This window comes from Meleagris gallopavo, chromosome 17 (assembly GCF_000146605.3).
Source record: "Meleagris gallopavo isolate NT-WF06-2002-E0010 breed Aviagen turkey brand Nicholas breeding stock chromosome 17, Turkey_5.1, whole genome shotgun sequence".
NCBI lineage: Eukaryota > Metazoa > Chordata > Aves > Galliformes > Phasianidae > Meleagris > Meleagris gallopavo.
The window spans coordinates 1,489,139-1,512,226 of record NC_015027.2 but is presented as its reverse complement, the minus strand read 5'-3'; the positions used below and the strand labels follow the sequence as shown (position 1 = coordinate 1,512,226).

At 39.0% G+C, this 23,088-nt stretch overlaps 1 protein-coding gene across 6 annotated transcripts in view; it reads left to right on the top strand.

Annotated features, from left to right (window-relative positions):
• GOLGA3 (golgin A3) overlaps positions 1-22,965 on the top strand; it is a 26,093-nt gene extending 3,128 nt beyond the window's left edge. The window contains exons 2-25 of one of the 6 annotated variants that reach the window (XR_004161555.1): positions 383-664; positions 1,497-1,609; positions 2,725-3,419; positions 4,536-4,647; positions 5,181-5,487; positions 6,073-6,275; positions 6,651-6,788; positions 7,389-7,550; positions 7,997-8,365; positions 9,536-9,613; positions 10,492-10,755; positions 11,257-11,351; positions 12,125-12,341; positions 12,755-12,898; positions 13,471-13,668; positions 14,178-14,294; positions 14,721-14,860; positions 15,641-15,773; positions 15,977-16,099; positions 16,490-16,654; positions 17,540-17,694; positions 18,694-18,937; positions 19,628-19,717; positions 21,514-22,965. Coding sequence is in view for 4 of the 6 variants with exons in the window: in XM_010719995.3 (XP_010718297.1) it covers positions 383-664; positions 1,497-1,609; positions 2,725-3,419; positions 4,536-4,647; positions 5,181-5,487; positions 6,073-6,275; positions 6,651-6,788; positions 7,389-7,550; positions 7,997-8,365; positions 9,536-9,613; positions 10,492-10,755; positions 11,257-11,351; positions 12,125-12,341; positions 12,755-12,898; positions 13,471-13,668; positions 14,178-14,294; positions 14,721-14,860; positions 15,641-15,773; positions 15,977-16,099; positions 16,490-16,654; positions 17,540-17,694; positions 18,694-18,901 (4,418 nt within the window). In the remaining 2 variants the exon portion in view is untranslated. Of the gene's footprint in view, positions 1-382; positions 665-1,496; positions 1,610-2,724; positions 3,420-4,535; positions 4,648-5,180; positions 5,488-6,072; positions 6,276-6,650; positions 6,789-7,388; positions 7,551-7,996; positions 8,366-9,535; positions 9,614-10,491; positions 10,756-11,256; positions 11,352-12,124; positions 12,342-12,754; positions 12,899-13,470; positions 13,669-14,177; positions 14,295-14,720; positions 14,861-15,640; positions 15,774-15,976; positions 16,100-16,489; positions 16,655-17,539; positions 17,695-18,693 lie in introns of all 6 variants that reach the window. The other 5 variants (XR_004161554.1, XM_010719995.3, XM_010719997.3 and 2 more) reach the window with 5 other exon arrangements.
• Positions 22,966-23,088: the final 123 nt, after the last annotated feature.

Genomic DNA, 23,088 nt, shown 5'->3' with positions numbered 1-23,088 from the left:
GTGCCCAACAGCTGAGTCACCATGCAGGGCCTGCAGTGCCTGAGTGTGGTTGCAGTGGCTTTGCAGTGTGCTGTGACAGAGGTTGTGTTGTGCGTGTTGGTGTGTAGTGCTTTGAAATCTAACAAGATTTGTGTGAAGCTTTGAAGATATTTTATGATTGCTTTTGAGATCCTGTTTGAAGGCACTGTGTTCGGGCAAATCAAAGGTATTTCATTTTTTAAAATGGAGGAATATCCCCTTATAACACTGTGTTTTCCACTTACTGTCTTAGCAATTCCTGTATTCTTGTCCAAAGACAGCAGCATTGGCACTGTGTGTGGATGGGGCTGTAAGGATACATGGAGTGGTTTACAGCATAGCTCAGTGAAACTTTCTTTTCCAGCCACCAGTGTTAACCTCAGCGAAGTGCCAAATGAAGAGGGAAGTCTGGAGCTGAACAGCAAAGCAGAAGCCTGCCAGAATGGGCCAGAGTTGCTCTTCCCTGACTCTCCCATATCTTTTGATTCCACCAGCAGTCCTCAGGGTCAAGAGTCATCCCCAGGTGTGCCTGGTTTCCATGACAGCCTAAGGAAGTCTCAGGGAACTAGTGCTGAGGGCGTAGCTCTTAGAAAAGAAGCTTTGCAGTCTCTCAAACTAAGCCTTCCCATGCAAGAAACAGAATTGTGTAAGCATCTGTTTATGATGGTGCCCCTGCTTTCCATTGCTGCATAAAGCTTTTTTCTCTGAGCCTGACTGTGGAAACCTCTACTATCATTTCAGCTTGGACTAAATGTCGTTTTTGCAGTAAGCTTTTACTTTGAACTAAAATTCATTTTCTTTCAGTATACCACCCCCTGCTGCAGCTAAAGCACGTGCCTTAACATTTAGAAATTATTCTCACGCTGGAGGGGGATCTATGCTTTCTGGGATTGAGGCTGTTCTGATCTTCCTGCCTGATTATGGGGAGTAACAGGTGACAACAAAGCAAAAGGAGTCATTTTGAGCTAAGTAATGAAGAGGAAGAGGAGAAGGGAGGAGCCTTTACTGTGAGAAATCTAATGCTGCACAACATTTGTGGATTGTTTTTTAAAAGCATTCCTACTGGACAGACAATGTGAGTTAGCAGAGTAAGAGAATATATCCGTTGAATAGTCTTTCTCAGACCTTTAAGGAATGAGCAGACTGTGCAGGTCTGCCTTAGCTATTCAATTTCAGTACTGCCCAAAGTGCAGAACAGGTGAACAAAACTTGCTGTAGGATCTTTCTCTTTTCACGTATACTCAGAGGAACTACAGCACTGGGAAACTGGACAAACTGAAATACGCAATCATTATCAATGCTTACACAACAATATATTAGAAGAGAACGTTTTGGGGTGCATGCTATTGGGCTTTCCTTGCATTTCTTGCTTAAGCATGAAGCATGTTGCTGGTGGTAGAAGGGGCTGTTTCCTTTTGCATCAGATTTGCCTGTTGCAGTTTTCTTTTCTTAATTGTAAAGATACCCTTCACTTACAGGCTCAGTAGAATCTTCCCTCCCACTGGAGAATGAGGAACAAATACGACTTCAAGCAAGAAGACGGCTGGAAGAGCAGCTCAGACAGTACAGGGTGAAGAGACATCAGGAAAGAGTGAGTAGCACACAGCAGGTGTTGTAGCTTCCATAGTTGTTGGTAGGTTTGGAAACTTCATGCTCTCTGTACTTTAAATTATGTTTTCTATGTTTTAAAAATTTAGTTGCTTTTCCAAATGTGAAAAAGCATGTTTTTTTGTTTTTTTTTTTCTTCTGGATGTACAAAATGTGGTTCTGTTACTGTATTGGTAACACACCTTTTTTTCTTTTTTTTTTTACAACTCAGAATATGAAAAAAATAACAGAACTGAGATAACCTTAAACTTAAGAAAACTCTAATAGTTATTTCAAATCTTATTTATTTAAATTTTTTTTCCTCTATCTTTCTGCTAGTTTCAGCTGGAACTTAGTTGGTTTTTCCTTCACAGTGCCTGGTACGATGTTGTGTTTTGGCTTTAGTGAAAAGCCATACTGATAACACACTGATGTTTCTAGTGGCTGCTGGGCAGTGCTGCACAGATCCAAGGCCATTTGAGTTTCTCACATTGTTGTGTCAGTGAGGGGGGCTGAGGGACACCAGGAGTTGGGAGGGGATGGAACCAGGACAGCTGAACTAACCCAGCCAAAGGGATGTTCTGTGCCATAGGACACCATGCTAAAAGAGAAGCCTGATAAGGGCAGGGGTCTGGCTGGGCAGGCAGCTGCTGCGTGGGTACTGGCTGGGGGTCAGTCGGCAGGTAGTGAGCAATTGCTTGCACATCACTTGTTTTCTGTACATATGTATTTATATTATTATATCTATTATCCTATTTTCCTCTTCCTTTTTGCATCTTAGTAGTTTTTATCTTGACCCACAAGTTCCACTTTGTTATTTGGTTGTTGTTCTTTTTTTTAGTTCTCTCCCCCATCCCTCTGGGGGAAGGACAGTGGTCAGGACAGTGGTGCTCAGCCACCTGCCAGCTTCAGCCACAACAATCTTTCTGTTCATTTTTAGACTCTACCTTGATCATGAGTCTTGATAGAGTTGATTGCTGACATAGTTCACCTTGTTCATGAAGTGATGCAGAAATATAAATATTAATGTGAAAGTTCAGAGCTTCAACAAAATAAATCCTTGACACTAGTTCAGGTGTAACATTTTGGAATTTACTGGAGTCTCTTGGTTTCTTTTAGTCTAACCAGTCTACATCCAAGAGCCGGCCCTCCAGCACTCTAGATCCTGAGCTGATGTTAAATCCAGAAATCTTACCAAGGGCTAGCACTGTAGCAATGACGAAAGAATACTCCTTTTTGCGGACCAGTGTCCCCAGGGGGCCGAAACTGGGAAGCCTGGGACTTCCAGCATCTTCAAAAGAGAGAAAGAGTTCAAAGTCTTCGAAGTCCAGTAAGATCCGGTCCTTGGCTGACTACAGAACTGAAGATTCAGGCTCTGGAAGTTCTGCAGGGAATCTTGCGGCTACCGATTTACCTGGTGGGACTTTGAAGCAAAGCAGAAGCGGTCCAGCATCAGTTGTTTCTGAGATTAGTCTGCCTTTTGACACAGATGATCGAATAGAGGATTCCTCCTTGGCAGGAGATAGCATTTCAGAGATTGATGGAAGTGAAGTGGGAATGAGGCTGGATGGAAATGAAAGCGACAGCTCTACCTACAGCAGCGTATCAGGAAAAGGGCTGTATAACAATTTACCAAATTCAGAAGGCAAACAGAGAATTCCATACACAATAAATGGTCAGAAGATACATCCTGATGCGATAGGGCAATTTCCTTCCATCGGTGAAGTGCTACAGGCTGCAGCAGTGGAGCACCAAGCCCAAGAGCAAGAATTTAATGGGGAAATAAGGAGCCGGAGAGACAGTATTTCTAGCAGGTAAGGAAAGGCTGACATACAGTCAGATGGTTACCAAGCATTACACTTTTTTAGAGTTGGTGGTCTATTGCTCTTCTACTAACACTGGATGAAACTTTTGTTCATTATGATCAAATCTGCTTTTAACTTAGAGATTCTAAAAGAAACTGAAAGATCACCAAGTATCTACTGACTAAATGTGTTTTAGAGAAAGATAGTTTTGGCACTGATGTTTTAAAAGTTCTGCTAGCAATTGCCTCCATCTATATTTGCTTTGCATTTATTCACAGTCCCTGATGTGGCATTGGCCTTTAAGGCCTGAAAGCGTTGACATAACTGACTCAAGCAGTGATGTTTGTTATGATCATTTATGTGATCTTTCAGACCTTGAGTCACTGTGTAATGCTAAGAGTCCTGTCCGTAATACTCTTAGTCTCTGCAGCCCTTGAGTCTAACAAGCTTATGTGTGTGTGGTAGGTGTTAAACTGATTATAGGCAAGCAAGTGGATGACTGCTGAAGGCCTTACTGATGCAGTTATTTGTGTGCTGTTTTTTTGTTTTTTTTTTTAAATTCACTTGTCTGCAAATGCAGTGATTGAAATATTGTGCAAGCAGTTTAGAGATTACCCCTTCCCTGCTTCAGAGTAAAGTGAAGTTCCATGAGACATTAGGGTAAAATCAGTTGTCACTGATTGTCTCATCATGGGCTTAATTCTCACAGAAATGAGAGAGAAGTTCTTGTCAGCTTTCTCTGGATTCCTCAGCTGTGTATGGTGGAAGGAGAATAAGAAAACCCTTCTGCCAAATACCTTCTCTTCCTTGTTTTGCACTTCTTGTTGTTACCTTGCACTTCTGTAAAAATAACAAAAGTATGGGTATCACAATAAACTCTTAGCTTCCTACATTTGCAGCTACTACATATAAAACTTCAGTGTGAATGTAGTTTCTTTCTCTTTAGATGGTACCAAATTTGTTCCCCTCTTTTCTGGATCCGTCAAAGTTGGAATGCATGTTGCTAGGTCACATGGGAAGCATATTATCTTATGGACTCTGAATACCTCTGAATTTTGCAATGCTGTTGTTTAGCTAGGTGAGTGCAGTATTCTAACCCTTAACTGTGTATGGATGTCTCTGCAGTGTATCTATGGAAAGCTCTGTCGCAGGAACTCATGACGAAATGTTGCAGGTGCTAAAGGAGAAGATGAGACTTGAAGGACAACTAGAGGCACTTTCTGTAGAAGCTAATCAGGTAGAAAATGAATTTCTGTATTTAGCAAATTATGTTAATGTGTTAATTAATTTTCGAGGGCTTCCTACTCTTAGGGAAGTGTGTTTTGTAAAAACATTGTTGAACTACTTGCATGACAAGGATGTTTAGGGAGATAAAACCAGTAAAGCTGTTGAAAGGTTTAAAAAAAAAAGGACAAAAGCAGTCTAGAGATGATAAATACAGAGTGATTGTCTGTACTGCTGTATTTTCAATTTGTATTGACTAATGGTGTAATGTACATAATGCAAAACATTCTTACTTAAAGTGTGGAAATAAATCTTATATGCCAATAGCCATGTCAGGATTTATAACAGAAACATTGTGTGGTTTGTCTGTGCTGTCTTCTGTATTTTCTTTGAAAATTTGGTAGGCAAGATGTTCTAAAAATCATTTTTTGAAGTGACAAAATGACCTTTGCCTTAGCAAAGTCATTTTGCTATGCATCTTCTGTAGTCAGCCATTAGTGTATTTTCTGTTAAGACCTTTGTGTTTTATTTTTGGGACGCATTCAGGCTCTGAAAGAGAAGGCTGAGCTACAGGCCCAACTTGCAGCTTTGAACATGAAGCTTCAGGCGCAGGTGGAGCACAGCCAAAGCAGCCAACAGAAGCAGGAATCGCTGAGCTCCGAAGTGGCCACATTAAAGCAGTCTTGCTGGGACCTGGAACGAGCAATGGCTGACCTGCAAAACACCCTGGAAGCAAAGAACGCTAGTTTGGCTTCTTCAAATAATGATTTGCAGCTAGCAGAGGAGCAGTACCAAAGACTCATGCTGAAAGTTGAAGATATGCAAAAAAGTGTTCTCACCAGAGACAGCACAGGTGGGCTGATGTAAATTGTGATCTCTACAATTTTTATATTCTAGAAATACTTTTATTTTGACATAATTCTGAAGCCCAAGAGCAAGAAATAATTTTAATACGCATTGTATTGATGTCATACTAGCAAAAAAAGTCTGAATTTTAAGGTGATTGCTTTTTATTTTGTGTCACAAGTGCCACAATTTGCAAGACACTGCCAGCTTGGAGAGGGAGGCGTAAGTATTTAATACTGTTTGAAAATGGACTGATGGTTTTTAGAAACGTGTACAAATATCAATTTGTAATGATGAATCTCCATTTCAGGGTACCTATCTGCAATTTTATTTTTTAATTATTTCATATCTCTACCCCTTAAAAAGCTTAAAAATTACTCATTTATTTTAATTTTGTTCTGGTTATGGCCCTAATTTTTTTTATTCTAGAATTTCGGCTCACTTGGAATAGCCAATCTTTGTGCAATGAGGTGCATATGTTTTTGATCAAATAAATACGGTGTGAACACAGCAATAAGCCTTGAAAACCTGTGCATGAGGGCAGAGTGATGGTGTATGATAATCCCTCTTCTTTCTTTTCCTTTTTTTTTAGTTCATGATCTGCGACAGCAGTTAGCTTCCTTACAGAACCAACTTCAGAAAGTGCAGCTGGAACGAACCACGCTGACCAATAAGCTGAAAGCATCTGAAACAGAAATCACTTCTCTCCAAAATGTGCGCCAGTGGTACCAGCAGCAGCTGGTGCTCGCACAGGAGGCTCGAGTCAGGCTGCAGAGCGAGATGGCTAATATACAGGTGGTGTGATTTGCTTCATGTAGGACTGAGGACGTTGTTTTCTTAGTTCTATCGAGGGGATGTTGTTTATGAACTCTGATAAGGGAGCCTCTCTCTGTATAATTCAGGTGGAGAGTAGAGTGGGGGGGGGCTGGTTTGGTTTTCATCATGGTGTGTTAGGTCATATCGCTACTGAAGCACAAATATAACCATGTCGTATGTTTGTGAAGAACTGTAATGCCATGTAAGTAATAGTTGAGATGAGGCACAGATTGTTATGTTTTTTTTGTTTTTCCTTTTTTTTTTTTTTCCCCTTTTCCCCTGGGACTATGACGTTTTTTGGCTGAATTTTGGCTTTTCTTTCTAACCAGTGTATTTTTTTCCCCTTCCCTTCAGGCTGGGCAAATGACCCAAGCAGGTGTGTTGGAACATCTCAAACTGGAGAATGTGGCATTGTCTCAGCAGTTGACTGAAACCCAGCACAGATCTATTAAAGAAAAGGAACGAATTGCAGCACAGCTGCAGAATATTGAGGTAAGGCTGTAGATGGTCTCTGCAGTTTATATTCTGTTAAACTTGTGTATCTAGGTTCTGCAAATGTTGTATTTGAAAACTGAAGGATTTTCCTTCAGGGCATTGAATTTTGCTGCTTCTACATCTCATAAGCTAGCAAGGGCAGCAAAGCAGCAGGTTAGTGGAAGCTCCTCATCTCTGGTGTTGCTAATAGCAATTGTGTCAATAACAGGAAATTTTATTTCATGGAGTAGCTATGGCATCTCATGATCTTCTGGTCCAGAATTTTCTATATGGCTTAATTATAATACTTCAAAGATTCTTTTTATTTATATCTTGTCAATTTAAAAAGTATGCAAAGTTATTTAAGAGGAATTCAGATTGTCACAAGTATGCAAGACATTCACTATTTTTTCTGATGTGTCTTATGTACGTTAGTGGTTGACTTCAGTAAAGATCTACTGGTGTGTAGGGCAGACATCAAAATGTTTGCTTGTCTCTTTCATCGAGAAATGTTCTTGATGATTTATCCTTTTCCTTTTTATTCTCCCAACAGAGCATGTGCACACAGCCCCTACCCATTGAAATTATAAATGCTGACTCCTGCTTTCTTCTGTGCAGGCTGACATGTTGGACCAAGAAGCTGCCTTCATGCAGATCCAAGAGGCTAAAACCATGGTGGAAGAAGACTTGCAGAGAAAACTAGAGGAGTTTGAGGATGAGAAAGAACAGCTTCAGAAAATGGCTGACTCTGCAGCAACACTGGAGCAAGAGCTGGATCAGGTAGGCTGTTAGACAACTTCCCAAAGATTGCAAAGGAGACAGCACTTGGCTGTTGGCTGATAAGACAATAGTAAGTAATTACTGAGCTCTGAACTTTTGTAAATCTTCTGAAAGATTTCTGCAAAAATGAAATCCATGTGAAAATTGCTCTGCCTCGGATGAGAAGCTTTCATTCTCCTTTTTTAAAATCATCTCAATAAGAGTACCTTTTTGAAATTTCAGAACTGTTCTCTTAGAAGTTGCTTTTGCTAGTGAATTCAATATGTAATTATTCCAAATATGGACAAGAAGCATAGCTCAATGTCCAAAGTTGTTAGGCAGTCAAGATCTCCTGTTATTTTCTCCTAGAAGTTCAATGGTAGTTATAATATTTTGTTTTTACTGCAGTGCATTCTCAAATACAACATTCATTTTGTATTAACTTAATCTTAAAATACTTTTCTCAGGTCAAACTGACTTTGCATCAGAGAGATTTGCAGCTTGAATCTTTACAGCAAGAGCACCTAGATTTGATGAAACAATTCACCGTGACCCAAGAGATGTTGCATACCAAAGAGCAGACCCTGGATGACCTGCAAACTCAGTATGATGAACTGAAGGCCAGATTAGAAGAGTTCCAAAGTGATGCTACTTCTAAAGACGACATGATACAGTACTTGCAAAATGAGAAGATTGTCTTGGAAGTAGCTCTGCAGACAGCAAAAGCAAGCCAAGAGCAACTTGATGAAGGAACAAAACGCCTTGGAGAAGATACAGAAGTAACATCAGAAATCTTGGAACAATTGAGGCAAGAGATGGCAATCAAGTCAAGCCAGGTAATAAATCCCTAAAAGTGTCTTTATTAAACACAGCTGTTGCAATTCAGTATTGCCACAGGCACGTGACGTTGCCAGTTACATAGCAGGAGATTTGTATAGGCAGGTTCATCTATGTCATCTATGGTTTCAACATTCAGCTAATTGGGAATGTTTTAATAATTCTGTTATATTTCTCTGTTGGAAGGCTGATGCTTTATATTTTGTTATGACATTAGAATGTTTACTGTTTCATTCTACTTGGTATCTATGTGGCTTTATGCATTTTCTTTATATGAGATGGGAAGCTAAAGTTAGTTGATTCTGTTCTGTGCATCTTTCTGAAATATAAGTCTTAAAAAAAAAAAATTGAGTACAGACCACATGAAAATAACTTTCTGATGTGCTTTTTTTTTTTTTTTTGACACCATCAAACATCTCCCATAGGCAGTAATTTAGTCATGTCTAACTGAGCCTTTGTCTTGTAACAGTACAGAAGGGTTGGGTTTGGATATTGCTGTATACCAGCCAAGGCTTTTTTCTAGGCACTGAGCTGGTTAACAAGATAAAGTCTAATGCACATCCTTACTCTTTTTGTGCCTGCTTTAAAGTATTGTGACCCTTCCCTTTGCACCTTAGTGTCATAATCATATACGTTCTCTATCTTTTATGGCATCCAAGCTCCACGTGAAAGCTCCATGAAGAGCTTGCTTATTGAATACAGCTTATGATGAGTTCCTGGTAATCCGTAGAGGTTTCTTTTGAAGAGAGCAATGGAACTTGTTAGTATTACCAGTAGAAGTATAAAATAGCTGTGGGTGCACATATAATGAGAGTTGCTTTTTTTTTTTTTCCCATTCAAAGAACCAGCTGCTTTCTTCAGTAGATCATGTATGTGTGAGCTGATGCTGTATGGATACCATGTATATAGATTAATGGCACAAACTAAAATCTTAATGTCAGAATAAGGGGCCCCTGTTTACTACATGGATCATTATAAGATGTAAATTTATTTCTGTATAAAATGCTGGGTTATCTAATAGTGTCGTTGACATACCTAGTCACAAACAGGATCCTCGTTAGATTAGGCAGTATGTTCAACCATAGTAGAAGGTACTGTCAGTGCTTGAAGTAATGTAGAATATGTGGTATGGCATGTGAAGCAACATCTTTTGTTTTTTGTTCTGGCAGGTAGAAAATCTTCAACAGGAAAATGGCAGCCTTAAAAAACAGGTTCAAAAAGTGAAGGAACAGTTCTTACAGCAGAAGGTAAACAAAAGCAAGTTATTTCAGAGAATTAGAAACAAAGAACAGATTTTTACAGTGTAGGTACTTCTGAGGGCTTTTGTGAGGAAGCTGGAATCAATTTTCAGTAGCAAATACAAATAACTTTGTGACACAATATATGGTTTGTGTATTCTGTACAGCTGAATTTTTATCTGCAGTTAAGATAAAAGTAGATCCACCAATCAATTCATGCTTTCATACCACTTTAGGAACTTTGCCAAATGGTCCATCATATAACATTTCTCTGGCTTGCTGATATCAAGTTTGCTTTTGCAAAAGCACTCGGGAAAATCTTCAAGTATCATCATTTTCTTGCATCTTTGAAAAGTGGTTGCTACTTGAGTTTCATTCTGAATAGCTTTAAAATAGTAATTTGATATGCTATTGATTTAGGAAAAATATATGTATTATGGCACCACTGACCTACTTTTTATCCTACTGCCAGCAGTTGTTGTAGCTTGTTTGGCTTAGCTTTGAGAAGGTTGTTTAAACTGTGGGCTGCAAACAAATCCCCTTCTCATGTCAACAGTTTTTCATTGTGCACATGTAATAGTTTTCTACAATTAGTTTAGTTTTTAAAAAGTAGCGTGTAAGAAGTTCTATAAAGAATATGAAGACAAGTGTACCTTATTGCTATTAACAGTCTTCCCTTAGTTTTTAATGAACTGCTGATATTATTTGATTATTTGATACCTGGGCTTGCATAAGTCTCTGAACTTGCATGAATATGTTACAGGAGATGATGTTGGTCTGTATTATTTGATAATGCCCCCACAAAACTGGAATAACAGCAGTAAATACTTAACAGTAAATTACAGCTTTATAGATTTTAGAGTTACAGGGGTGATCTTTTCCTCAAGGTAATGGTGGAAGCTTATAGAAGAGATGCCAGTTCTAAGGACCAGCTGATTAGTGAGCTGAAAGCTACAAAGAAGCGACTGGACTCGGAAATGAAAGAGTTAAAACGAGAACTACTACAAATTCAAGTAGAAAAACAGTCACTTGAATCTGAACACTCGAAACTACAGAAGGAAGTGACTGAGGTTCGCCAGCAGATGGTGGAAATAGAAAATCATCTTCAGTCCGTGCAGAAAGAACGAGATGAAATGGAAACACGCCTACAGGTATGGGAGCTGCTAAGCTTTGGACACTGAGGGAGTGTTACATACAGGATATGTTGTTGTTTCCTGGCAATATTCTGGCAACAAACAGAGTGGCTACCTGCAAGTTAAGGTTCTTGATTACCTACTTAATGCTGTATGTGTGGGTGTGCATATGCCTTCCACAAATCAGTAATTAATATCTCCTGTAAGTCAGTAGGGAGGAGGGTGCTACAGGAGTGGCAGAGAGGTGACGTGGAAGCAGTTAACCTGCTCTCAAAGTGAGTGCAGTCTGAGAGGGAAGACCAAAGCAGAGCTCTGTGCATACATGTTATCATGGCAGCCACAGAGGAATTAATTTAAAAAGAAGTGCCAAGGAGTTGGAAAGAAGACAGAGAACCTTGAAATAGCTTTTTTTTTTTTTCTACTGTTTCTATTTAGAGTTGAAAATAATTTTGAAACTTTACATATTTCCTTGTAATTCAACATAAAGCAAATATGTATTTTTTCTCCTTCCCTATCAAGTCTCTGCAGTTTGATAAGGAGCAAATGGCATCTCTTGCTGAGGCAAATCAGACATTAAAACTGCAAGTAGAACAAATGCAAGAAGAAGCAAAGAAGTAAGTCTGTTCTTTTAGTACAGACAAAAGAATATGATGTTTGTTTTTGTGAACACCTTTCTAACAGAAAGACTTTTCCTATTCCTTAGTCTTATTTGGGAAAATGTTGATTGCGTGCTAAGCAGGAGTTGCAGCTTCTCTGATTCACTCATGGTTTTTATCCAAAGATATATGCCATGCAGCATGTATATTATGTCAACATAGTAAAACATGTTAACTGGAGTTAACATTAAGTTAATCCTAGTTTTCCTTCAGTGTCTTATAGCCCCAACTGGCTAGAATGATGGCTTTAATGAGAACAAGTTTGGGTTTGTTTGTTTTTTATTTTTACCAGTAATCATAGAAGAAAACTTCTTACAAAACATATCAAAGATCTCAGATTGGATGACACATTAAACTGAATTCTTACTCTAAATTCAGTGTATGTTACATACTTCAGTATGAAGATTCTGGTTTCTTAATTGCTCTCAGAATTCTTAATCATTGCCTTGCAAGGAGCCAAAAATCATACCTTAGGAACCTGATGGCTTTTTCTGAGATGAATGGGTTGGGGTTAGGGGAGAGAAGTGGGCATTGTTTGCCTTAACTACAGCAAGGCTTTGGTGCTGTCTCCTGTGGGATCCTTACAGCTCAGCTGTAGCTATAAGTGGACTGTATGTAGATTTTATTTAATTATTTAACTTTGCATTTGAACCACGTTAAAAATTAATCCTTCAGCGGTGTTTTCAGGCAAATCTTGTCTTAACCTTGTTTTGTTTATGCTTTCACTCTAGGGCCATTACTGAGCAGAAACAGAAAATGAAGCGTCTAGGGTCAGATCTGACAAGTGCTCAGAAGGAGATGAAAGCAAAGCATAAAGCCTATGAGAATGCAGTCAGCATTCTGAGTCGGCGACTGCAGGAATCCCTCACTGCAAAGGAGTCTGCTGAAGCAGAGCTGAGCAAGCTAAAAGCACAGATCACTGATGGTGGAAGCAACCAGATTGCTCAAGTATACAGATGTCTTTAACACTGTTAATACAAAGATGGCACTGCTACAATATTAAATGTGTCAGAATATTGTTTTACACTGAAGTGATGAAAATACTTGGAATATAGAGCTAGATAAGAACCTTGTATCAATGTTCTAAATACTTGGAATTTCCTTAATTACATTTGAGAGAGATGATTTGGCAAGCTTTGTTTTTTTTATATTTCATCCATATTTTTCTGATTACTGATTGCAACTGATTAAAAAAAGTCTTAGCATGTGAAGATTTTCCAAAATAGTAAAGCTCTGAGCAAGACCTTTAAATTGAGCACTAGCAGCTCATTTAATATTTGATAGTAGAATAAACTTCTTAACAAAACAATTGCCTCTGCAGTTGAATGATGCAATAATCTGCCTTATCCTTTTGTCTTTAGGAAAGGATTCAAGCCCTGGAGACAGAATTGCAAGCTGTTAGAAGCAGTAAGTTGATGCTGGAAAAAGAGCTGCAAGAAGTGATTTCACTTACCAGCCAGGAGCTTGAGGAATACAGAGAGAAAGTGCTGGAACTTGAGGATGAGGTGATTGTACTGCCACTTTCCCATCTGTCATGCAATTCAGGCAAAGTACCTAGAGGAAAAGAGAAATTTTAGTACTGTAATTTTATTTCAACAGTGCAGAAAATCTGAACCTTATGTGGGAAATGCTGTGTTAGTGGCACTTGTCAGTTGTGCTGCCCTGTACTGGCTCTTCATGGTTTTATGAATCATTTTAGCATAGAGGAAAAGAAGAGAGAAGGGTAGTTCCTTTATTGTTACCAGTGTGTGGTCACAAGGCAGTGATTGTGCATTGAATCACTGTCTTTTGGGAGTCATGGATGCTCAGCGAGTTTTGAAGCGCAGGATGGTAATGGTCAGTCCAAAAAAATCAACTATTTTTTTTCTGCATCTGAGCAGTACTCAGAGATTCAGCTGTCTAGCAAGCATCCTAGTCTTCCAAAATAATAAAAAACTCCCCAACTACTATGTAACTGTGCCTATTTTGAACTATATATTAGGAAAAACCTGTGAAAGCAGAGAAACTTAATGACTTCATTTTTTTGAGGTAGTAATCTGGAACTATTTGTGTATTTTGGATTTCTCTTTGACTGTAGCTTCAGGAGTCTCGAGGGTTCAGGAGGAAGATAAAACGTTTAGAAGAGATTAACAAGAAGTTGGCCCTTGAACTGGAACACGAACGTGGAAAACTCACAGGCCTTAGTCAGTCTAATGCTGCTTTGCGAGAGCACAACAATGTTCTAGAAACAGCGTTAGCAAAAAGAGAAGCAGATTTGGTCCAACTGAATCTACAGGTATTTGACTTTTGGCTGAATATCTTAAGAAAGGAACTGGCTGATATTTCTGATAACAAGATGTAGAGGTCGTCACTTGATGCAAGGTTGGCACATTTTCTTCAGCTCCAGATCTCCTGTGTGTTGCATAACAGCAGTAGCATGAGACTCAACAACAGATGAAAAGTGAGATCTGGCGCTAGGCAGAGCTGCTGGTGGGAGGTGGAATAAATCATGCAGAAAAACTTGCAGTAGTGAAAGTTTGACTCATTTAAGACTGGATCTTGATGTGCAAGCTGTGTCACATAAGGATTCGCTGAGATGAACATTGATTTGTATTCCAGTAGTAATGTATTCCTGGGATATAAACAAATGGGAATATTGACAAAGAATTGCCTGTAAGATGCTACCATTTGACCTGAAGAGCAGAGGGAAGTTTTGCAGTTGCTGCATTGGCTAGTGTTCATATTTACCACTGATCTTCCAGTGAGTGTATTTGAAACGTGCATTTGTTTTTGGATGTGATGCAGGTTCAGGCAGTCCTAAAGCGGAAGGAGGAAGAGGACCAGCAAATGCAACAACTTATTCAAGCTTTACAGGCTTCCTTGGAGAAAGAAAAGTCAAAAGTTAAAGACCTTAAGGAGCAGGTAATAAGTCTTCTTTTCTTTTATTCATTTAAAAGATGATTTAAATGTAAAGTATTTGGGCAGTGGCTTTACAGAAAATGTATGTTTTACAATGTAGTGCTACCAGTAGGATCTCCATTGTGATGGATGATAGTTGAAAGATCAGTTGATGTCTTTTCTGTTATGCCCTGTTTGTTAGCCATGCTCTGTGACTACCGAGAAAATTCCATTGTAATTTGCAATGTGAGGAGCATATCCTGAAGCGAGGATGCTTCACTACAACACTAACAGTGTTTTGTAAACAAAAATAATAAGTATTAGCAGCAAATTAATACTGCTGCACAACTTTCTTCTTGTTTTGTTTTGTACTCCCTTGGCCTACATCCCTGTATGATTCTCCTGCTGTGACAGAGCAAAGAAAATGGCATCTTTTTTTTTTTCTTGCAGGTTGCAGCAGCCAAAGCAGATGCAGCACACAACCGCCGTCACTACAGAGCTGCTGCCCTGGAGCTCAATGAGGTCAAGAAAGAGCTACATGCCAAAGAACTGCTTGTCCAAGCCCTTCAGGCTGAAGTGGACAAACTGCAGTAAGTGTGCTGTAGTAAATGCCTAAGTTCTGAGAGTACAGGAAATAAAAGAAGCCTTCTGAAAAACACCTATCTCAGTGAAATTTGATTTCGCTGCCCTGGAGTGGATTATGCTGAAATGTGCCCTAGCTGGGCTTGATTATAGAATGTACAGTTGGATGCTAGGCATGTATTTGCATGTCTCAGTCTCTTGGTGATTAAATTGGATTTGAAGTGGGCTGTATGTAGGTTTCACCATCATCTTTTTTTTTTTTTCCCCACTTCCAGCCTGGATTTTTACTATTTCTTGTTAGTAAAAGTTAGCAAGTAAAATATACATTGTTCTCCTCTCTTCATAGCTCTGAAGAATTACATAGAGGATGAATTTGAGGGTTGAATATATTCCACAATATATTGAAATTCAGTTTGTCTTGTTGTATAGAGCATATGTTCTTAAACTGTAAGAAACTATGAGACGTATGTGAGAATGGATCGAAGGCTAACTCTGTTCTTCCTAGAACAAAAGCAAATTTACTGACAGGTTTTTTTTTTGTTTACATAAGCTGTTGTTTGTAAGCAGACCAGTGTTCATGGAATACAGATTTTTTTTGTGGTACTTAAAATAGTTACGCATCTGTCACTGGTGACTTAACTCTTGCTGTGACTGTGCTGGCAAAGACTGCAGAGCTATAAGCAGGTGCCAGTGCTGTCGTGTCATTTGTGATTACATAGCTGACACAATGAAGTACTTGGGCAGAGTGAGTAACTGCTGTGTGTGTTTCTGCTAATCCTGCTGCTTAGGGTGGAGGATGAGAAGCATTCCCAGGAAGTATCACAGTTTCAGCAAGAGCTGGCAGAAGCTAGATCTCAGCTCCAACTTCTGCAGAAAAGGCTGGATGAAAAGCTTAGTGAGCAGCCTTTAGTAAGCCAAGAGGTAAAAGCTGCACGCTTACTGTGTTTGTCCTTATTTATGATGTGTTGTGTGATTTCTTTTCTCCTTGTTCAGCAATTTTTAATAGTTTGGTTTTGGAGGTTTTCTTAGAGACAGGAAGGATTCGCGAGACTTAGGTAAGAATACTTTAGATTTTGTGATTCATTGGATGCATACAGAATGCTAAAGGTACTTCTTTCTGTTAGGTGGAAGACCTCAAGTGGGAAGTAGTACAAAAAGAAAGAGAAATTGAAACACTTAAGCAGCAGTTGGATATGAGTGAGCAGCGCAGCCATAAGGAGCTGGAAGGGATGCAAGTTGTCCTGCAGGTATTTCATCTAGCGAGTGGAGATTCTGATGGGTAACTGGTATTGGTGTAGGGGGATAACTAAAAAAGTACTTTATAGTTTAAAATCATACTTGCACTAATTATTTGAATAGATGTAAATTTATTTAAAAAAAAATCATTGTGTTTTTCAGCTTTTCTTCTTAATTACAGTGGGCTATTAGCTTCTTGTTATATTAGAGAAAATAGATTATTGACTTTTTATCTTATTTCTGGATTTCTGCCGAGGTTAATTAGATTCATATCGCGCTGTTACGTTTTGCTACTTTTTCTAGTTTCCCCTGGAAACTGAATAAGGTGGTGAAGGCATTAATTGGCTGGGCTTCTATACCTTTTTCATGCATCATGTTCATTTCCTTATTTTGCTATTTAGAATATCAAGACTGAGTTGGAAATGGTGAGGGAAGATCTGTCGGTGACTCAAAAGGATAAGTTTATGCTGCAGGCTAAAGTGAGTGAACTGAAGAACAGCATGAAGTCACTGCTGCAGCAGAACCAGCAACTGAAGATGGACCTGAAGCACGGCAAGATGAAGAAGGTATTTGAGCAGAAGGAATATGTAGTAGTGCCATTAGATTACAGTACTGGAAAATACTCTGCTGCAAGGAAACTTGGTGAAAATTCCTAACTGAAATGCCTGTCTGTATACAGACTTAATGATGTTCTGAGATTGAAATAAAAAATACAGCAACATTTCCAGGCAGAAACATCTTGCCCGATCTTGATTTCACATCTTTTTCCTTAGAAATCTTTGTGTTTAGCATATTATCTTACATTTCCATTTAACTCATTATAATAAAGCAAAAGAGAAAGTGCTTAAATAATGATTAGTGGGCAAGTATTTAGATAATATTTTCTTAATGCTAATATGTCTGTCTTCTCCATTCTGGTCCCATCTAGTTTTTAATCCTTTCAGAGTTTCAGAAGCTAACTATTAATAGTTCTTTGGTCTCTTGCACTTATTTTCTCTCAGGTGATAAGGGAGTTTCATATAGAACTTCTCTGTTTCATTCTTTTAGACATCTGTCTTTATATTTCATCCTGCAGGTCTTAGGATATCCAGAAGGATTTCTTTGATTATACATAACTGTTGTTGGTTTTTTGGTTTTTCTTCTTCCCTGAATTGTTCTCTTTAACTATACTGAAATAATGTCATTAATTTTTGTTTTGAAAACGGAAGTAAATTGCATTGAATCCCTATTGTTGTATTTCTTTCATAGGGTGATTTCTTGAGTAGGCCTGCATGCTTTCTGTTTACTTATGAGTATGGCTAAAAGTTGACTTTAGGTTAGGAACTTACACTTGTGACCCATGAGAAGCATGTTGGTGTTATGTACCAACGGTGTGAGGCTTCATTTGGTACAAGTGAAGTGGATGAAATGGATTAATTTATTTCTGACTATTCTTTTTTCCCTTTAACCAGAGGAAAGGAGAGAACAATTCTTCAAATCCTGTGACTCCAGTCAAGATTCCGGACTGCCCAGTGCCTGCTGCCTTGCTGGAAGAACTGTTAAAACCATCGACAGCTGTGAGCAAGGAGCCTTTAAAAAATCTGAACAGCTGTCTCCGGCAATTGAAGTATGACCTGGTTTTAAAACTGTATTAAATATTCTTTTTAAATGTTTCCAAGAAACCAGCTGCCAACTAAAGGGGGGAAAAAAAAGGAGTTGTGAAATGAATTATTTTCCTCTTATTAGGACTGTATTTAGGACAGTAGGATGTTCTGTTTGTTGTAAGTATTTGCTTATATGGCAGTGGAATAAGGAAAGAACAAGCAGACAAAATGTTCATCCTAAATTTCTCAGTACCTAAATAGATACGCTGCAGAACAAACCAGAAACAGCTATTTTTAGTTGCTCTTGCTAGTGGAGAAGCTGGTGTTTGTTTCTTCTCACTATCAGGAGGGTTGCTTGTGATAAGAGCCCAAGCAATGAATTAATGGATCTCTACAGTGGACTTTTATTCTGCCAAGTGTATGTTTTTGTGTCTGCCCTCACAAGGATGTACGCAAAGTTCTGAGGAGGAAAGCTCCAACCTCAGGAATTTGGGCTTAATGTGAGAACTGAGATACTAATACTACCTTGCTGCTGTTTTAGGGGAGTGAGCCTGCAGTATCTGTGCAGTCAATCTGTATTACCAGACTCGTCCTTATACAAAGCTGGTGTCTGAATACAAGTCACAGCGTGTTTGTTTATTTTTCTCTGATGCTTTCCTCACTTCTACCTCCCTGTTGTCTTCAATATCTGCAAGGCAGCCACGTCTATCAGGTTGCAGATGCTGAGTGCCTTTCCTGAGCAAATGGTGCTGCATCTTGCTGGCAGCAAGTATGTGCATTAAAGGAGTTGCTGCATTGTTGGCACTTACTTTTGGATTAAGTGTATTGTATTTGTTTTTCTCTTAAATTACAGATGGTTTCTAAGTTTTGTTTAGACCTCTTTCTAGTGTATACAGCTCTAGCTTAGATAGTGTTGAAGTAGGTATCAGAAATCAGAAAATCAATTCAGTTGTCTTTCATTTAGTTGTTAGCTTTCTGCTTGATAATATTTGCTCTTTTTTTGTTCCCAAAACTTTCAAAAGGCAAGAAATGGACAGTCTTCAGCGTCAGATGGAGGAACACACCATTACAGTGCATGAATCAATGTCTTCATGGACTCAGATTGAGGAGCAGCTAATGGACTTCACCTCCACTAGTCCTGCAACTGCTTCAGAGCAGCAGGAGCGTCCTGCTTTGGTTGAAAAGAAACAGAATTGCGATGTTAGCGACAAGGAAGCTTTGACACTATAACCTCCTCAGTAGTTGTCTTTCTTCCTATTGCTTTAAGTGTGTAAACAAATCTTTATCAGAATTATTTATTTATTTCACTTTTAAAATGGTCTTCAGAATTTTGCTTTTGCCTGTAGAATTAAAGGGCACGGTTTTGAGAAGTCAGCATAATAGTAAGTGCAGAATGTGCTGTTCTAAGGGTTTGTTTGAAACCTTACTGTAATGAAACTTTATTGTAATAATTCTACCAAACTGGGGACTGCCGAGTGAGAAATCTGGCTTGTTTTTGGGTTTAATGAGAGGTTAAGTTGAAGACTTGCATTGAGCCCCAGAAGAGCATCTGCTTCCAGGTCTGCATTTGTTTAATCTGGGTAAATTTGTTAGCAGATGACAGTTGATTATGCTTCATCTGTTTTTTGTTCTGTTTAGTTCTTTTTTTCTTTGGGGTGAGGTCAGATTGTTGTTTTTTCTCCCTTTGTGGGCTGTGTCCAGAGCACAGAAAAAAAGAGAAGTCCTGCTCATGTTCAGCTGCAGGCAGTGGTTGAAAAATGGCTACTCCTACTGGAACATTATCCTTCCCCACACCTATAATCTCCTTAAATTTGAGATTACAGGTGTCTGAATTTAAAAATTAAAAAAAAAAAAAAAAAAAGAAGCATTTGAAGCCCTTTCTAGTTATAAAGATGACAGAACTTTGGCAGTTTTGCCTGGGATGTTTTCTTAAATGTCACAGTTTCTCTCTTACAGTTGCAGGCCAGTAGGGAGCTTTGCTTCACTGCACAAACACTTCTTGCACCTTTTTAGTTCGACTTTTGAAGTAGACATCCTTGATTAAAGGTATGCTTGTAATATATATTTATATATATAAAAGATAAAAATCATAATTTTCTGTTTTAATATGCTTCTATACAGTAAGTCAAGGCTGACATGAGGTTGTTTGGTTTTTTTTTGTTGTCTGTTACTCTCTTTGTTATATTATTACATTTTAAGCTTGCTGGGTTTTAACTTACTGTCAAATGGCTTAGGGAAGTTAGCCCCCAAAGCCAGAGCTTCTAGATATATAATTATTTTACTTTGAAAGACAGAATTATAATGGCTATAAAATTATTATTTCTATTATGTTTTCAACACACTTCACCCCCTCCCCCTTGCATCCTCTATTATAAGGTGTCCACTGTGAGGAAGTGGTGGCACTGTGATGCCTTAGCTAGGTTATTAAAGCAGTCCTCCTTTGGTCTCGTGGGCCTGCGTGGCTCAGAGTGCAATGATAAACCCCTCATTCAAAAACTGTTGCAGAGGTACTGCTTCATCCGGTGTCCTGAGGCACAGATAAGAATGTATGGGATGTTCTTTGGAAGATTGAGTGGCAGCTTGTGCCAGCATGGGTTTGTCTTTGAAACAGACAGAAAACAGGTCAATTGTATCCACTGTAGGCTGGTATGAAAAATGAATCTAACAAGTGCAAGGAGACTAATCAGCTATTTAAAAAAAAAAAGCATCTCTTCAAGTAACTTTTTCATAATTAGCTATAGCAGTGTTTGGAGAAGTTTCCCTCTCAGTTGTCCAGCTTGTTTATTTTTCTCAAGAGGAAGTAGCTTCTTCGAGGAGCTTCTTTTGGATGGGTTTGGGTGTTTTGAGAGGAGACCATTGAAGTTTGCTTCAGATAAGTCAAAACTGGATGAGGGGTGGGGTTGGGTAGGGGTAACGATGTTTATCCAGCTTTGGAGCTCATAATTACCTATTGAAGCTCAAATCTACTTGAGCACTCAGTACTTAGCATTTATACTGAATGACATTGTGCCCCTTGCTTAGCTCCTGGATTTTAACATGCATTTTGTGGAGTCAGAGTCAAGTGATGCTAAAAGCCAAGGTTTTCAAGTTAGCAAAGGGAGAAATGCCTTAGTGTAACATGAGGTGCCCAACATACAGAGTTACTGACAAATTTAAAGAAAAGCCAGAAGCTTTACTGACTAGCTTAAACATGTTGATGTCTGCAAACCTCTGCAGTCCACTTTGCAGAGTCAGTGGTACTGATTATCTCGCTGCTGTCATGTTCTTGAAATTGCCTGTATATTAAGCTCTAAGAAGAAAAAAATATGCAGTGTTGTTAAATAACAAAATCAAATCTACATAGTAATATATTCAGTACAAAAAGTTATCGAATGTTGAGGATTTTAAATAAAATAACACTTGTGCAGGGTTAACGTTGGTGTTCATTTTGGTGAATATGTTGCCTACAGTTAATCCATTATGTTTTAATCTCTGAAGTTTGCCAACAGTTGTATAGATTAAGCTTTTATCTGATCTCAGAGAAGCCAGAATTGTAAGAAACCTTCATAGGTCTTGTCTGAAAAATGTCTGTTCTTCTTTTTGTATCAGTACTGCATTCTGTCTTCGGTGCAGCGCTGTGTTTTTGCACTAGCTCCTTATGAAGACAGCTGAGTTGGTACAGTCAGGTAGTCTTAGATATGTATTTTTCTTTTTAAAGATGAAGGAGCTGTTGAGAAATTCTGAGATTAGATTTCTGCATTGATCGACCTGTCTCTCTCTAAAAGTTCCTGGGCACTAGTTATTTTATTTTCACCTTGTGGTTTTCTATAGACACAAGCACCATGCCATTTGTTTCGTTGCAGATCAGAGAGAAGGTCTTTGGGTCCAAATCTGGTATGGTCCTAAGTGCTGAAGTCAGAGGAGTCACTAGAAAGCCTTCTAGAAGGGACACTCAGCATGTGACAAAAGAAAAGCCTTTTCTTTCAAGCTTATCAGCTATGTATCTTAATTATCCAGAGAAATAGTTGCTGCTTAATTAAGAGGCCTCGCCCTGAGGCTGAACACGCTCTCTCTACAAGAGGCAGAGGTCTCTTGCTGTCTGGGCAGTAAACAGAGCAGTTACTGGAATGAGAAGTGGGTCCCCTCTGCATGTCTGAGAACTGTCAAATGTATCAGAAGAGCGTCAGTGCCTCATTGACATTGGTGTGCTTTTAGAAATTGGAGAACATTATTTCAAAGGGTTTTTTTGCTTTCTCGAGTATTAGAGGGGAATGTATTTTCCTTGTCTGTTTTTCAGCAGTTGCTACCCACTGAACAGGCTTGATGATGGGGCAGAAATGTTGCTGTAAAGTAAGAATGTTTCCCAGATGTTGAAAGTTGTTAAAGGCTGTACTGTTGGTTTCCAAATGCTGTTGGTTTTTGGAGGCTCTGGAAAAAACTACATTAAAACAACAACTAAGAAAAACCTGCAACAAAAGAAGTGTTAGTTACTGTCTGTGACTTTGCTGAACACTGTAATGCTCCATCCTGTCGTCTTCCAGCTATCTTGGAAATACTCATGCACTGTACAGGGGCCAGCTGAGCCCTGCAGCCACTGATGCAGTAGAGGATCCGATCCCACGCTGTTCATTCAGGCAATATCCTACTGCAATCTATGGCATTGTCACAGCTTAAAGAGCAGAGTATTACCCAGAATGAATGTTGGAGTGCTAGTATTATCATGGATTACCTTTACCTCCTTAGGGGAGTGAAATGCAGCAGCACGAGTGTGGTTGTGACAACATCAGATGTGCACTGGGCACACACAGTGCTATCAGTACCAAATTACCTCGGGGCTGACAAGTTTGCTACTGGTGATGCACAGCTCATCACGTATGTTCCAATAACTCTGACAGGGAGGTGTGAGCACTTTGTGTGACCTGCTGTGATCAGAGCCTTGATTACTGACACCAGTCCAAATCAGTGATGCTCGTTAGCTGTCAGTCTGGTCACAGAGGTCTCCCACTGCTGCATAACACTTCAGGCTGAGAGCAGAGCAGCCTGATTTCCAGTACGGATGCACAGATCCCTGGAGGAGATAAAGGTATTCTCAATGTTATAAAAGCAGCATTATGTTTTACACACGATGCTCGTTCATGTAATATCTGCATAGGCTGGGTGTGTAAAGATGGGAGTCGGTCGTTTTGTGTTGTGAGGGGATAACCCAGGGATGGAGGAGTTACACAATCAATCACACAAAGCATGTCGGTTATAAAATAATGTGCATAGGAATTCCTCTAAAAGTTTTGTGCAATAAACTATTTTTGGTAAAGGGCTCCATGCTGTTTTTATTTATAAGGAGAAACCACTCTCTCTTAATTTTGACAATTTATTTAGAATTCAGAACGTGCTGTATAGCCAATTTTTTAAAAAGAGATTTTGAAAGAGTTCGTCATTGT